This window comes from Volvox carteri (assembly GCF_000143455.1).
Source record: "Volvox carteri f. nagariensis unplaced genomic scaffold VOLCAscaffold_48, whole genome shotgun sequence".
Taxonomy (NCBI): Eukaryota; Viridiplantae; Chlorophyta; class Chlorophyceae; order Chlamydomonadales; family Volvocaceae; genus Volvox; species Volvox carteri.
In genome coordinates this window covers 820,449-836,999 of record NW_003307591.1, presented here as the reverse complement: position 1 = coordinate 836,999, position 16,551 = coordinate 820,449, and the positions used below count along the sequence as shown (strand labels likewise).

General features: G+C 53.7%; 1 protein-coding gene across 1 annotated transcript; it reads left to right on the top strand.

Annotated features, from left to right (window-relative positions):
* Nucleotides 1–1,651: 1,651 nt before the first annotated feature.
* Nucleotides 1,652–6,441, top strand: VOLCADRAFT_65498 (uncharacterized protein; the record flags this gene model as incomplete). The annotated part of the gene is made up of 10 exons (XM_002955093.1): nt 1,652–1,774; nt 1,990–2,127; nt 2,662–2,774; nt 2,881–2,998; nt 3,119–3,259; nt 3,797–3,874; nt 4,812–4,864; nt 5,119–5,326; nt 5,564–5,704; nt 6,343–6,441. 10 exons carry the CDS (start codon nt 1,652–1,654, stop codon nt 6,439–6,441), a joined length of 1,212 nt encoding a protein of 403 aa, XP_002955139.1.
* Between the last annotated feature and the right edge of the window lie 10,110 nt (nt 6,442–16,551).

Below are 16,551 nucleotides of genomic sequence, written 5' to 3'. Positions count from 1 at the left end.
ACAGTGTGAGTTGTGGTTGCGGTCGCACACGATACTCACGGTCCTATCGAACACCTGGTAGCGGTAGGTTCAATTAAATTCATTTCAGGAGTGCCGCACGTTATCCACGCACATATCTAAGGCTGCACACCGAATCCTGAGCTACTCTTCACAGCATCTCTTATTGAGACCGATAGCGAGCCAGGGGACGAAGCCCTCCTGAAATATAGCCCGCGAAATTGCTTCGACGGCCCCATCCTGTCCTTATAACGGCACGGCACATTTGACACACCGGGCTTCTTGTCATCCGTTACAAAGGCTTTTGGATACACAGCTAGCCTTTCACTACAACACAGTCGTCATCGACGTGTTCCCGGATGGTGTCCATCAGCGCTTCGACATCGAGCTAGCATGCCGAATTGCGCCTGACCTTCGTGTCGATGCCACACCCTCTATCGTTTCATCACCCCAGACTTTCCCCAGGTGGTCGAGAACCCGAATGACCTGAGCGCCCCAACCGTCGCACTGCATGTCCGTTTTCCAGTGCCCATATCATTTCCTTGCGTGTGAACGAACTACAATAGACGTTGCTTGTATCCTTCACCAGGCTATTCCAGACACGGAAGACGGATTCGGCCCAGTGCAGCTGCAACGACATCTGCCCAAGCTCCCTAAGCAAGAGCTGGAGGGGAGGCATGGAGGCCCCTTGAGAGCTGTGAATGGGGAGGGTTGTCTAGCTGCCTGCTGCCCAAAGGATGCATGCACAGCAGCTGCGGCTGGGAAAAGCGCTAATCCAGCAGTTTTTTCAACGATTTGAAGTGAAAACATGGGTTTCCCCCTTCACTAGTGATCAAAGATTCGAGTCAGTTCATGCAAAAAGCATGATAAGCATCCTTTTGGACTACATTAACCAAGGATACTCGTTATGGGCGGTGCCTCAAAGATGTGCTGTACTTTTGAGAGCTGTGAATGGGCAGCTAGGGTGTCTAGCTGCCCGCTGCCTAAGGGATGCTGCACAGCAAAGGCAGGTGCTGGGAGAGATTCTCGACGAGAATCTCCAAGCACATTGTAAAGGCCTCGTGAAGACGATCAGGAAGAAAGTGATTGAAGAGGTGACTCCGATGCTAGAGCGCAAATCAGCAGATAGAACCCTGGCCAGCTTCTGGTCAGAACGCCATCGGCGGTACCCAAGAAGATATCAACACACCTAAAGCAGGAAGTGAAGAGATGTTTAGTCCAGGGACAGCAGGACGCCCATTGCGCATTGGGATTACATGCGGATTTAGCATGTGTACGGATCTAACCGCAATGTAGCATGTTGCACTCAAACACGGAACATTGATTCCAATACAGCGCGAAGCGAATGCGTCATCATTTTTATCAGAAAACGCATGCTTAGGTAGTAGATGCCTTGACATGCGCTGTGCGATAATACCAACTTGTCATTTGCATCTACCTATACAAGCGTTATAAGTTCGCCATCGCGAAAACATTGTAGCTGTTCACAAGCGTACATAGACACATTGAAACAGGTATGTCGCGAGCTTTCGGATCACAACCGTTTAGCATCCTCCGACAGCCTCGCAAGTTTAGCTCAGCATCGCATACGCCAGCTCCATTCCAAAAATCCCTGACATATAGAAATCTGTCAACTAAAAGCTGTTTCGAGAATATGAAAGGCTGGCAATCCCAAGCAGCAGCGGCCGCAAGCGGTGCGACACCGCCCCCTGCTTCTACCAGCTTTCTTCAACTGGAGCCCTACAGCCCGCCGACTTGGGCATCGCACATTCCACTGGTGAGGGACGCAACCTTCATCGACGTCCGTATACAGTCTACGTTCTTTTTGCATTGTGAGCGCGTCTCCGGCCTGCCTGGCCGAGCAGATTGGCCTCAAGTCCTTTCCTTTGGAATGCATGAGGGCTTCGTGTCTATGGGGGGTTGGCAAATATATTTTCAAAATGTAAACTCTTTCCTTCTACACGTTCCTTTGCGGTCATGCATCATGTGAAGGTGCCGACCCACCGTTTTCGGTTGGGCATCCTGCCCACGCCCATCCACGAATGGCGGCTGCCTGGCCTACCGGAGGGCGTCCGTGTCCTAATTAAGCGCGACGACCTGAGCGGGATGCAGATGAGCGGCAATAAGGTGGTGGGGGGTTGCGTGGGATCATGCACGACGTGCTACAACCAAGGAGCTAGATAACTGTCTTTCTCCCATCCTTCTGTCCATGCCCATCTCACAATTTTCATTTGCTGAAATTGGAAACCATCTAAGAGCCGTAGCCCTGACTTGCATCACAATCCTGATCCACTTCCAAAAAAGTCCAAAACCCTAATTCCCGGCCCTGTCCAAAACTCTGATGATCTGGTAACTCGGTAAGGCGAATACATAGCGAAGCAGCGTTTACAAAGCGACGATGGAATAAATGCGGCGAGAAGAATAATCTTTAAATCGGTGAAAGTTACAGTTACGATAAAGGAAGGTACCGATAAACAAGGTAGCTCACGCGCTCAGCAGCTCCATGTCCTTAGGTGCTGCGGCCGGTAGGTCTTGGAAGGTGCACAAAAGGTGTCGAGATTACAACAAGGCACAAGGTCTTACTGATGCTGTGACGTCATCACCTTCATCACCACATTGGTGCTGCGTCACACGATCTGGATGTAACGCATGTAATGCACGCAGGTCCGCAAATTGGAGTTTTTGATGGCGGAAGCGGTCCAGGGGGGTTACGACTGCGTGGTTACGATTGGGGGAATCCAGTCAAACCATGCCCGTGCTACCGCCGTGGCGGCCAGGTAACCGACAGACGGACATACGGCCGTAGCAACTACACGGACAGATACATGTAAATAAAAACACACTTCACACACGTTTACATATGTGTATCTGGCTTTTGTGCAGATATCTAGGTTTGGACTGCCATCTCATTTTGCGCACAAGCCGTCAGTTAGTGGACTCAGATCCCGGTCTTGTTGGGAACCTGCTGGTGGAGAGGCTGGCGGGAGCGCAGCTCCACCTGGTGGGCACCTGTGTGGCTGGCTGTGTGGCTGGCTGTGTGGCTGACTGCGCATCTGGGTGCTAGCTGTATGGCTTGATTGGTATGATCTAAAGTCCAGAATCGGATTCCAACTGTGGACAGGTAACAAAGGAGGAGTACGCTACTCTAGGAAGCGGTGCCCTCCTGGAGCAGCTGCGATCGGATTTGAAATCCACCGGCAGGAAGCCGTACATCATACCCGTTGGCGGATCTAACTCCCTTGGTGTCTGGGGCTACCTGGAGGTTGGTGGTTTCGGTTGGGTGGTTTCGGTTAGGAAACTTCCGTTAGTCGCTTGCGATTGGACCGCCATCACCCATCTCATATCAACCTCATCACACGTCATCACACGTGTGTGGCACACCAACTCTTAAACAGCCCGAAAACGTATCTATGATGATCGTAACTTAGCTTACGTCCAGGTCCTGTTTGGATTACTTGACGGAATATTCAACCGTTGCGTCGGAGGGGTAAATTTTAGAGGCCGGAGACCAGAGCCCGAGGGCCAACCTGTCACGGGGAGCCCCCGTCCACCAGCACAACGTATTGCTCTGTACGTGTACAAGGGGGCCCAGCCCAGCCGTGCATGATGACCTTCGTGCGGGAGTGCCATCATACCTTTTATCAAATAAGCGCCCACTGCACGTGAAACCCACCATCAACATGTTGTTGTTCGGTGTTTATTCCTTCCTCCCCTCTGTTTTTATTCATATGGACCTCGACTCAACCCGACCCGACTCGATCCCACGACCTGCAAGGCCGTGAATGAGATCTTGCAGCAGAGCAGCCAGCAGCTGAAGTACCTGCTGCAGCTGGGCGGAGACGACCCAGCTGCTCCCATGATTACGGACATTGCGATGGTGGGTGCAATGGCAGGCAAAACTACTGCTGCCCTTACAGCCGCAGCGACTAAGCACAGTGGGGAGTGGGGAGTGGCTGTAGAGCTGTGGGAATAGTGCTGCTCCGTTTCCCCTTAGGACTGCTCCTAAGCCCCATTGGCCGCCTGCAGCAACTGTGTGGCACACAGTATATGGCACATACAGTACGGCACATTCCGTCAAATATAAAGCTATAGTGCAAGAGACGCATTCCCAGCAAGTCGAGAGTCCTTTTCAGCGACCAGCTACTCCGCTACCTGTTCGGCTGATGACGGTCTGCCCCACCTCTAAACAGCCATTGGCAATGCTGCCGGTGCGCCTCAGCCAGCTGATATGGTAATCGATGATGTGGTGGTGCGAAGTACTCTCCTCATTAGATACCCCAAGGCCCCCCCGGGAGGCCCGGAGGGAAGGGGCCTTACAAACGTCTTCATCACCCGTGTGTGTGTTGGGAGCCAGACGTGGATGAGGGCGGGAACGAAGGATAAACGAAGTGAAGGCCTGCGATGGTTACTCCCCCACTCACGCCGCGACCCAGGGCGATGCAGACCGACCAGGGAATCCGACCGACCTGCTCACATGTACACGCCTACATCAACATATCATTGCTGCCCTCGCGGTTTGTGTCACGTCTGCATGGACAGGGGCCGCCCTTTAATTGGCCAGTCGGTCGGTCGATCGGTGTTAATTAGGCCGGTTTAATGATGCCTAATGAAGCTGGCCTTCCCGGTGCTGCCAGCTCATCTCCCGCTGCCTCGCTGGCCTGTCCTCGATTTGGAAATGCGGGAGTGCGATTACTTAACCTTAATCGTGAAATTCACGGCCAGCACCGGGGAGATTAGAGTTGCATGTTCAGCAACCTGTTGGATGGCTGGCTTTGCGTGTCTGTCTGTCTGTCTGTCTGTCTGTCTGTCTGTAGGCGTGTGGCAGTGGGGGGACGACCGCGGGCTTAGCGCTGGGCTCTGCGTTAAGGTAGGGGTTGGGTGGGGAGGACTGCCGGGGTGCGGTTTAGTGGGGCATTGGACATTGGCAGCAGCAGGAGGGATCCGAGGTGGGCTGCCTGCCCCAGGGGTGTGTGTGTCTCCCTCCTTTTTGCGTTTCTAGTTGATCTGTCACCTCATTGAATGTGAAGCTGATGCTCATGTGGGCAACGTGCCCGGTGCCTGTTACATGCATACATACATACATGCATACATACATACATGCATACATGCATACATGCACAGTCCACTGGGCGGCCGAGTACTTGCCTTTGGCGTTTGCGACACACCCGAGTACTTTTACGACTACATTGACGGTCTTCTGGGGGGCCTGGGGGCTGCCCCCGGTGGGGAGCTGCTGGGGGGCCGGAGAGCTCGAGACCTGCTGTACGTGATACAGGCCCGGGGTGCCGGGTACGCCATCAGCACGGAGGCTGAGCTGCGGACCGTGCAGGTGGGCCCCGCCACGGGGGCTGCTGGGGCGGGGGGGGGGCGGGGGTTAACGGTTGTGGTTGTCGTTGGGGTGGTTAGCCTGGGGTGGTTAATCGATCAGGATGACGGTGGTGATGGAAAGGAAGACCGCACATTCTTTAGAAGACCAATATGGGCCCGCTAGGGGATATATCTCCTAGGATCACATGCCGTACAGCCGTACCATAATTCCTGTGGTATGACGCATGCACCGCCGCAGGAGGTCGCGGCGGCGACTGGTGTCGTACTGGATCCGGTGTACAGCGGCAAGGCCGTCCACGCGCTGCTGGCGGACATCCGCGCCAGAGCGGAGGAATGGCGCGGCCGTACGGTACTTTTCGTACACACGGGCGGGCTGCTGGTATGTATGTACGTACGTATGTATGGATGTCTGTTTATGTACATATGTGCATTTCTGTATGCATCCAGCGATTGCTGGGGTCCCCTGCACTCAGCAGAAGCCTTAGGGTTTTCTCCATGCAGGATACAGCACAGTCGAGGGCGCTGCAGCGCTCTAGGAAGAAGACGGCTGTAGTAGTAGGGCTTGGCCTCGATATGGGCGCCCCTGTCCTTTTTCCTGTCCTTTTTCCTGTCCAGTCCTGTCCTGTCCCAAAATGGTAACATGTACGGGTCAGATCCGATGTTGCCGCAAGCTTTAATTAAGCAACTGGCCCTTCAGAATTAGTCGTTAGGCGCCAAGGGGTCGAAAGGGCAAATACATCCTCACGGCTGGGACTGGTCTTTGGTCTTTTCCCTTTTCTCACCAACTCTTCCGTACTTGCAAAGCAAACCTCTTGGTCAAGAGGTTCCGACCTCCTTCCCTCCAGGATTTTAGGGTTTTTTTCTTTATGCGCTGATGCACACCTTTGACCTCCTCGGGGTGCGACACGAGAGGGTTGTCTCCATTCACCACCGCCCGCCCGCCCGCCCGCCGGGTTACCCCCCGGCCCCCCCCACGTTCATGCAAAATTCCCACTACCGTCACACCACCGTCAACAGGGCATGTACGACAAACTGGACCAACTGGAACCCCTGGTTCAAGCACATGGGGCCCCGGCCGTCCGCCTGCAAGTACGGCAGCCAAACGCACAACCTTAGAAAACTTTTAATGTTTTTGTACAAACCCTGCCGTACCCAGTCGTACAGACCTGCTACAGTCCAGATGTCGGGGGGTCTAGAGCGAGGCGGATGGTACGACGACGATGGTACTAGTTGGGCCGACAACGGCGAGGTTGACTGGACGGACGGACGGACGGACGGACGGACAAGAGTTAGGTCGTCGCGGCCACATCGAAAAGTCCATCGCAGCACGGAAAGAAGAGGAACGGAAAGGAAAGAGAACCCAGTGCGGGAATGGAGTGCCCTTGTAGGAAATGCATGTGATGTGACATGCTGGCAGACGGCGCGAGGAGGAGGGCACGAAATGGACACGTTATGCTACACGTTATGTCGTTGCTGCTGCACTCCGTCCCCCTGTGTGTGTGAGCTGGTGGTGTCACGTCACGTCGTCGTCACGTTGATCTGACCGCCATTTAGAGATGGAGTGTGTGCAATGCACATGTAGCTTTGGGCGTGCGTGCGCACCATCATCATCATCATCAGCAGCAGCAGCAATAGCAGCAATAGCAGCAGTAGCAGCAGTAGCACCAGCACCAGCAGCGGCACCAGCAGCGGCAACTATTTCCGATGAGTCATAGTCTCGGAGTTTTCGATGAGGGTTCAATTTGCTCTGCATTAGCCAACAGAGAGAAAAGACCTCTAGCACATCCGTAACATCAAAAGCCCTCCGATGATTCCAGGTTCAACTCCTTCCGGCAGCAGCAGCACTGGCGCCTATCTTCCGCCAGTGCCGTATCACTGCGATGATGTGCGGGGCGGCCTAATGGCATCCCACAGCCCCCCCGGATTAAGATCACGTTAATATTAAATACAAAAGAAAATATTCGCCAGAAAAGGAAAATCCTCTCACATTGCTGTTACCCAATTTTGCCGAGAAACTGTCGCCCCAGGGTTGGCCGTTTCTTCCCTGGAAGTTCCTGCGGCGTTAGGTTTCCATTGTACGGTAGGGTTACGGCACTCCAGTCTATTGGTACGTTTCGAAAGCCTCCCAAACCGCACTTCGGCACGGCAAGCCGCAATGGTCGCAGAGAGATGATCGCGCAGTTGCATGTTCAATTCGCATGTCGAAGTCAACTGCATGTCCTTAAGTTTGGGATCACGACATCGTATGGACCCAAATATAGCGCGAGAAACGTTGACCTCGGTCCACGGAGGCAGCCAAACATGTTTGTGCTCATATGAATTTTGTCAGCTACAGGCGAAATGCCATACAATATAAAATGTTAGCGGCTTTCAATATTGCGCTTTAGTGGTGCGAGATATTGCGTTTGTTCGTTACGAACGCAGCCTCACGGCCGCACGCGCTTCGCGCTGCGGCCCCCGCCAAAAAAGTTCCAAGCTACAAACTCAGCAGCACCACCTTACACATCTTTCGAATAACTTCTGCTCGTCTTGTCGTGGAGGCTGCAGCAACACGAGCACGCATACAACCTACACGGCGGGCGGGCTTACTGGCGATCTGGTTGAGGCGCGAAACGTTGAACGGCGGCGGCGGGGTGTCAGGCTCGGTTGACTGTTGCACAGCAAAACGCACCGGCACGCTGTGACTAACCTGTTCTGCCGGTGGTGGCCCGAGGGCCACGTTAGCGGGGACGAGGGGAGCGGTGGCGGAGTGGGTCGGCGCGACGGTGCTGACCATCGCGACGCGGGTGGGGGCTGTTTGAGCGGGAAGGAAAGGTGCGTCCGCGGTCGTGGTCCTGACGTTGGCGATTGGAGTAGTCGGTGCGGGCCGGGGAGCGGGAGGGGGAGCGGGAGGGAGAGCGGCTTGCGGTACGGGAGGTGGTGGGGACGGAGTCGACGATGGGGACGGTAGGGACGGGGTTGACCATAGTGGGGATGGGCGTGAGCGTCGTAAACGGAGACTCGTGGACGTTGCTCGGGAGTTCCGCGGACCGCGAACGGGATCGGTCGCGGTTGGCGTCCGTGGGAACGAGAGCCATCGGGGAAGAAGAAGACGAAGACGAAGACGATGGCGCGATGGCGCGATGGCGCGATGGCGCGACGACGACGACGAAGACGAAGAGCTCGGCGAGGAGGATCACCTAGGCTCTGATACCAATTGAAAGGGAACCAGGCCACACCTAACAACTGGGAAGCGTAAGCCGGCTTTACTTGCCGAAAAACTTGCGTAGGCACAGATGATCGGTTTTCAAACTCAACTTAGACTTACAATGTTCATAATTTGGTCCGCTTAAATAGTCATATTAGCGCGCCATAACCTCACACGTTGTACACGCAAGTTCAAGCTCCACTAGCTCCGAAGATACGACATGGTTTCAGAAGCGCGCGTTAACGAACTGCAAAACATTACAGGAGTCGTTGAGTAGAAGCTCTGGAGGAAACTCAATTCGTCAAAGGGGTCTGACCTTCCCAATCCGGTGTCAGGTGATAATGAATGAAAGTTTATACTGATGAGAAAAAAATGGTCATGCGAAGCTTACATCAAATTTCTAAGGGCTTGGGTCTGGCACGCAACTTGCGTTCACGTAGTTCACTGTTAAGGTCTTGTGCTGCTGCGTGACGCGGCGCGGCGGCGCGAAACGACAAAACATTGGCACGTCGATGACATCACCCAGGACAGACAACAGACAGAGGCTCGCTCCTAGCTGTGAGGAACTGTTCAAGCCTCATAAATAGACCGTTTGCTTAGACAAAGTTAGCATTATGTATCGCAATGTAGACAGACGCTACCGGCGCTATGGCAAGGTGTCCGCCACGTAAAATGCATGTTGGACTGCCAGGCGTTGTCAAACAGTATCGTGTGCATAGCACCAATGATTCATCTCGCCGTTAATTCGGCACCCCTGTCACAAAGCGCAGAAACCCCATATAGCTCGCATTGGGGTGGTGGCTCCGTCAGAGACCGGCGATGGCGGCGGTACATGCATGCCAATACGCATTCGCATGTGCACCTGCAATGGCTTTCAGAAAACATCCACACAAGGATTTCTGTTGTAAATCAACTTAATGGCTGCAAGCTCATGTGGCGATTAAATCCTCATCGCCGCTCAGGTTTTTTCCGTATACTCGACTTTCTAGCTACGGACTGCTATTATACGCCTGTTAGAGTTCGTGTTTAGGTGGCTGCATAACGGTAGTAACAAAGGATTGCTACCTCTACGGAGCCGGAAACAGGGCGTTATTGTGCACGGAATCCTGTTGCCCGCCGGATTGGGGGGCGGGCCCGAAGCCGCCTTAATACCTCCATCCGTACTGCACCAAACGCATCCTAGACGCTCGCCTTGCAAACCGCATTTTTCAAACCAATTTCCAAAGCTAATATTATTGGTTTGAAAGATTTTGAGTAGATATCTGTTTCGGAGGCAGTCAAACTGTCTCGCTCGTGTGTCGCAAGCATCCAAATTTCGATTCCAGGAAAACTCAAGAAAGGAATATATTCTCGCAAACTGCAAAGTTACTGATATCAGGATTGACCATCCATTTAACCATTGGGTGGGTGATTTGCGTGCTTCCTAATTAGTCTGCTGTCTGTTCGCGTTCTTTCTGCTGCATATCCGCAGAGCCGGCAAACGAAGCCACACACATCACAGTGATTGGGTCTGAACAATTATTACAAACCTTATACCATTTATGCCTCTGCCTATGCTGAAGAGACCTATAGTTGTGTGTGCCACGCGCGCGCGCCCGGCGCGAATGCGTGCGTGTGGTGTCGATGTGACTGTGCTTGGGCAGCAATGCCATGGAGCATCACACATAACCACAAACCCTGGTGGATGCCAAACTAGCTCCCAGGGCTCCAAGCCAGGTGAAGCTGCTTCAAAGCTCTGGCGGAGGCTTGCCCCCGCTAACCTCCCTCGCAACTCGGTGCCCCCTCTCCTCCTGTGACCCCCCTCCTACGCTTGTTGCGGTATCCGCGCCGCCGCCTCCTGCCACATAGCCAAGTAAGCAGGATGAGGAGATCACTGTCATCGCCGCCACCTGCTGCTATTATGCTGCGGTTCGCTTTCGTGGCCATGGCGCTGCTTAGTGCCGCGTTTTTCATCCAGCGGTCTGCTGCTGCAGTGCAAATGATTAACCTGGCGAGTGTGGGTAAGTGGCTAGGAAGGTGGTGAATTAATGAACTGTGGGGTGTATGTATGTAGTTAGTTAGGTAGGTAGGAACGTATATGTGTGTGTGTGTGTTACACATGGTTGGGGGTGCGTGACCCCATACCTGAAAAACTACCCACACGAGCCGAAGGCCCAAGGGCAAAATCTATAGGCCTAAAAGCCACGCAGAGCAGGAAACACCGCACATCAGCCCAGACTAGCGCCCAACGGGGGTAACTAAGTTTCAATGAGCGCACATACGTTCCAACATCCTCGCCAGACGTACTGCTTCCCATTCCATGGCCTCCAACATGCTCTGTTGATGATCGAATCCCTCTTCAGCAGGAATCTCATTATAGGCTGGGCATTCCAATAACACGCGTTTTTCATCCTCGATTCGGCTATTAGTACCACAACAGCGGCAAAACCGCTGCCCCTTGGGGATATGGTACTTGCCTCTTCGCGTGTGTATTCGGAGCGAGGTGAAGCAGATCCGCTGCTGCTGTTACAGTAACACGATACTTTCATCGGTCGTGTCACGCGCGTTGGTTGGGTGTATGTATGTATGTATGTATTATGTATGTATGTATGTGTGTGTAGGCACGCATGACGGCCATTTCGTCCTCTGCTATTGTACGTCCCGTACGCACGTGTGACAGTCAGCTGCTGTCTCGTGCATGTAAGCCATGTGCATGCATCCTTTCAATCAGCAGCCAATGACCGCATCTCCCTTCCTCGCCCATCACAATTATGTGTTTGTAAGTATGTATAATGCTCTTGACCGCTTGCTGCACTTGATTGATTTGATTCCTTGGTGGCGGAACAGAGCTACCAAAGATTGACGTGGGCATAGTGGTGGCCGTACTGGGCGAGTTTCAAGCCTTGTACAATGCCCTCGATCCCGAGCCGGCGCCGTACAATGCCACCAAGTACGTACGTATGTACGTATGTACAGACGTTTATAATTGTGAATATAGCCATAGACCTGCTAGCTAGCTACCGAGTTCAAGAACAGCAGAACGATGTTTTTGGTCTTGCAAGGAATGAAGAGACGTACAGAAACACTACATCCGTACGTTCAACTCTACCTGCCGCCCTGCCCCTCCCACCTCACACAAATTTGATCTTCGCCTATTAATCAGGTTCGGGCGCACCTTCACCATCGGCGCGCTGGCCGGCCACAGCGTAGCTGTGGTGACCTCCGGCATTGGCATGACCAACGCCGCTATGACCACCCAAATGCTGCTGGATACGTTCGACGTCAAGTACCTTATCTTTCAGGTAGCTGTAGCAGCTGTGTTAAACCAGCAAAGCGCCGGACCCCCATTGGGTCCTATTACTGTGGCTACCATTCACTGGTATATGAGTGTCGGTCATTTCCAATAATAGTCGCAAGGCGCTCCGCCAGCATCTAAATAGGCCTTTGCAGCGGCCAGCTACTGCAGTACGTGCGACGCATATGTATGGCATCTGCCAGTACGACATGACAGTCGACGTACACCATTTGCTGTCACCCGCCTCCGATAAACGTACGGGAAGCGTACGGCGAATGTTAAGACGTCAGATTGATTCCGCCAAGCAATGGCGACGAGTAAACCTCTCGCCTGGTATGACTGTTTTTAGGGCCAATCATTGGCTTACATGCGTCGCCCATGCGCTTTGATTGGCTTACATTATCATTTCGTTCAGGGTGTGGCCGGTGGCGTGAACCCCGCCCTCCGTGTGGGCGATGTGGTGGTGCCCAAATCTTGGTTCAACATTCACCACCAGAAGCTCATTCGCTCCGTCCCCAGCCAGAGAAACAACAAGACCACCAGGTGTGGCATTGGTGCTCAGCTTGAAATGGATGTAGGCGCTAATCGCCGCGCTAATCGTCACTGCATAAAACCGCACTCGACGCTGATGATGTGGGTCGAATAATTGCTGTCGAAACCGACGACTTGCACGCTTCTGCACAATACTCTTAATGCACAATACTGAGGAGTTAGCTCACCCGGACAGGGACAAGAGGGCACAGTATCAATAGAGGATAAAGGGATGCTCAGAGGGAAGGAACTTTTATCAACCCAGCAGGACACATCCGTACCAGCCGTACGTCAGCCACCCGTACGGATCGGACAGCCCGGCTGCCCGCCAAAGGGAGCTCGAGGTCTTGGCTGCTGCACATGAGGGCCGCACATGAGGGCCTTATGAACCACCGGCGGCCGAGTAGCTCCAATGTGATGCAGCCCACAGCCCGCACTTAGATGCAAACCCGGTTGTAAAGTAGTCGAGTAACAGCGCCGCAATGAAAAGGACGTCATCAATGCTTTCCAACAAGCTAACCACTAGGACCGAGTTCACCAAGAACATTGCATGTAATGCATCGTATCTGCTAATGATGCCAACTTCGTCTTCCCTAACGGCACATCTGCCCCGTCCCGCATATGATGACAACCATTTAAAAGAGGTATGCGTACATAGCCTGCGGCCCATTGATGGCCGGCACTCCGCGCTGCTCAGATATGTACCATATCATGCACACATACATACATACATACCGAATACATACGCAATACCATATAGCATAGCACGCACATCATGCATGTGCTGTTGCCGTAGCGTGGAGCTTCCCCTTCCACCCGCGGGCCGCTGTTGCGTCTCACCCGCCTGCCTGCAGGACCTTTTACGAGGTGGGGCGCGACTTCCCCAACAAGTTCGTGACCCAGAGTGATGTACCCATTGCGCTGACTGCCCCCCTGCCAAATGCGCCTGCTGCAACCGATGAGGAAGCTGCTGCAGTGGCTGGTGAGACGTTTGTGTACTGTGTACTGTATGTGTTTAACGCAACCCGGCCCAACACAAAACCCCTTTCGTTTGTGTTCCCCCCGGGGGCCCCTTTCCTTTCCCTGTCCTCGCACCACATACCTCTCCCCCCTCGCCTCGCCTCGCCTCGCCCCTGCCCGCCCTGCCTGCCCAGCCTCCCCACCCCGCCCCCAACCCAACCCATCCATCACCCAACCCAACCCGCGCTCAACGCTCGTGGCCTGACCCCGCCATGCGTCCGCAGGCATCCCTGGTGTGGGCTTCTATTCCGGTTTCGCCATTCCCATGGAGAGTGAGGTGCTGATCGACCCCAGCGATGTGTTCCAGGACTTTCCACCTACAAAGTTCTACATGCCCGTCTCCGAAACCCTTTGGAAGATTGCCAAGCAGGTGGGTATGCAGGAATGGAAATATGAATGGGGGGCAGGGGAGGGAGGTGTTCGTCTGCTTGTGTCATGTGGTGCTGCTGGTGTCATGTGTTGCCAGTTGTTACACGACATCGTTTGAGCGCATGATTGAGATGCTGCTGCCGCCACTACCCCACCACCACTGTACTGTTGCTACGACTGCTGCAGGTGCAAGCGGAGAAGCTGCCTCTGCTGCGCAGCGCCGTCATCAACGGCAAGGTCCGTGAACATCTATGTAGTCAGCAAGAAAGTCTTGCAAGAAATTCTATTATGTCTGCCTTTGTGTCAGAAAGTGTCGGAAATTGTCAGAGAAAAAGAAAGGAAAGGACTCGCGAAGGCGCTGATGGCTGGCTGAGAACTCGCTATCTGTCTGTGACTTTCTTTGAACATTGTGCTGTCATGCCATCCACGCACACAAATGAAACATCCCGCCATCCATCCATCCCTCCATCCAACCGAGCCAGCCAGCCATCAGAAACACATCAGACGGTCATCAGACGCATTAACAAACGCACAGACGTACCACGACAGGTTCCATGCCGGCTGCTGGCAGCAGGGAATGCATTCGTCATCCATACAATTCGGCATGACATGTTTTTTCGCTAACTCAACTCGGCTATGTGTACGCATGTGCACGCAGGAAATGGATCTGGGCTATCAGCCCCAGCTGGTGGTTTCCCCCAATCCTGGCGCGTCCAGCTCCACCTTCCTAGACAACAAGGAGTATCGCCAGGCACTGTACAGGTTGTTCAGAGCGCAGGTGAGGCGCAGATGGGGTCGCAGCTGTAGACTACCCAACTGGACTACCGCAAAGCCAATCACTTAAATGTCACTCCTATGACTATGAGTTCACCTCATGGTAATTGTGAAAATATTGTTTGATGCGAAACGTAATTTGCGAGAGGCCTTTCGGCGGCTGGGCCCCGCTCCACGCTGCGCGAATAATTCAAGCCACATCGCTGCACCCAGCCACAAGCCCTGCGCGCGGCACGATCACAACGTCAGGTGGTTGACCATGCATGCTAATTTGCACTGAATGATTGATCCTGGCTGGCGTGTACCATGATATACAAATGAATTTGGCGACGATTCTGTCTCTGTTTAGAGAGCCCAAACACCTGTCGTACGTAGGTTTTGCATAACGATAGGGAGCTCAACCATTTCTATTCAGCTTCGACGACGCCGGCACCTATTTGCCCTGTTTGACTGATTTCGAACCACCAACATCGATGCATATATGTACGGCATTTCTCAGGCGTTCGAGATGGAGGGTGCGGCTTTTATGCACGTGTGCGCCTCTGCGGCCAAGGAGTGTCTGGTCATCCGCGCGCTGTCCGACCTGGCCGGCGGCGAGGCGGACTTTGTCAACGTGGTGCAGGTCTTCCTGGCCTTCTCCGCCAAGAATACTGCCGCGGTCACCAAGGCTATCCTTTCCAAACTGCCCAGTGCATAACGCAATTATAATAATAATGATGATGATAATTATGATGATATGGTGACGATCTAGGCTAGATAGGCAGCAACCTGATAGGCGGCTAAGGCCAGCACGCTTCAGAAAAGAATGCGATAGCCCGATTGAGTGCAGCATGTGGGCCCACGTAACTCCTTTTGCACTTTCAATGGCTTGTATGATAATAACGCCACCTTGCACAATCGCATTCCTCCGATTCGTCCTCAGTTTAGAGTATTCTGTTTCCTTTTCGTGTGGTTGTTGTTTGGCGAAGTCAACTCCATGCGTGGTCAGCTCTCAAACGTGCTCTCCAGCCTGCCCCAGCAGCGCTACTTAATAAACTGCTTTGCTAACTAGTAGTAGTACTAGTAGGCGGATTATAGCGAGAAGAGCAACAGATAGATCCCAAGGGAATATATACCCCGGCAGCGTGATCACCCCCTACGGTGGGGGGCCATCGATCGGGGCCCACAACTGACTGCCGCGCTCAGTCCTAGGTTTTAAGTAGGGTGCAACTAAGTATATTTATGTCAGAGGAGTCGTCGTCGTGAGCATGGCATGTTCGTTCTCCGCATCCTTCGCATCCAAGGCGGACCTGATGTCCTGCTCTCGTACAAACGTGCGCACGTGCGCGTTCTCAAAAAATGGCTGTAGCCAGCTCCACTGTCACCACTGTCACCCGCAAACCCGCTGGCACCCGAGTCAGGTTGACACGCGGCTGGACTGCCGGCTGAGCCCAGCACGTCCCCGCGCAGGCAACTTTACATAGCACAGCACTGCACAGCACACGCCAACAGCAGCAGCTCCCCTTTTTTTCCTCTCAGTGCCAGCGCCCGGTGCCCCGCCACACCATACGACTGATGAAAGCGGCGTCAGCCAGGCCGCTACCCCACATGACCAGTCTCGCCGCGTGCCAGAGAGCCTTCCGTCGCACCGCGCTCGCTGCGCTGTGTTGTGCTCTGCGCCGCACACAACCCCACACCTTATCTGCAACAGCCTCCTCTCTGCATCCGGTCCCTGGCCCCCCTGCACGCGACCAGCACACGTAAAACCCTAAAAACCTAAACAGCAATTCCCTATCCCACCCTTCATACCTCCTTTATTTATTTCGGCTACATTGGGTCCATATACCCTCCAAGCAGCTCTACAGGATGAATCACTCACTTCATAAATAAACTCCCCAACGCTCCGCACAACATTTACGGCATTACTCGCTCTACCTCACCCTCTAGGTAGGCAACGGCAGCGGGGTGGGGTTGGCAAAGCGGGCTAGGAGTTCAGGCTAGCAGAGTATCCCAGGACAGTGTGTTTTTCATTCATGTATGAGGCCAAACCAATTCTTCAGTTTCTCTTACTCCCGAATACTGAGCGGGTCCC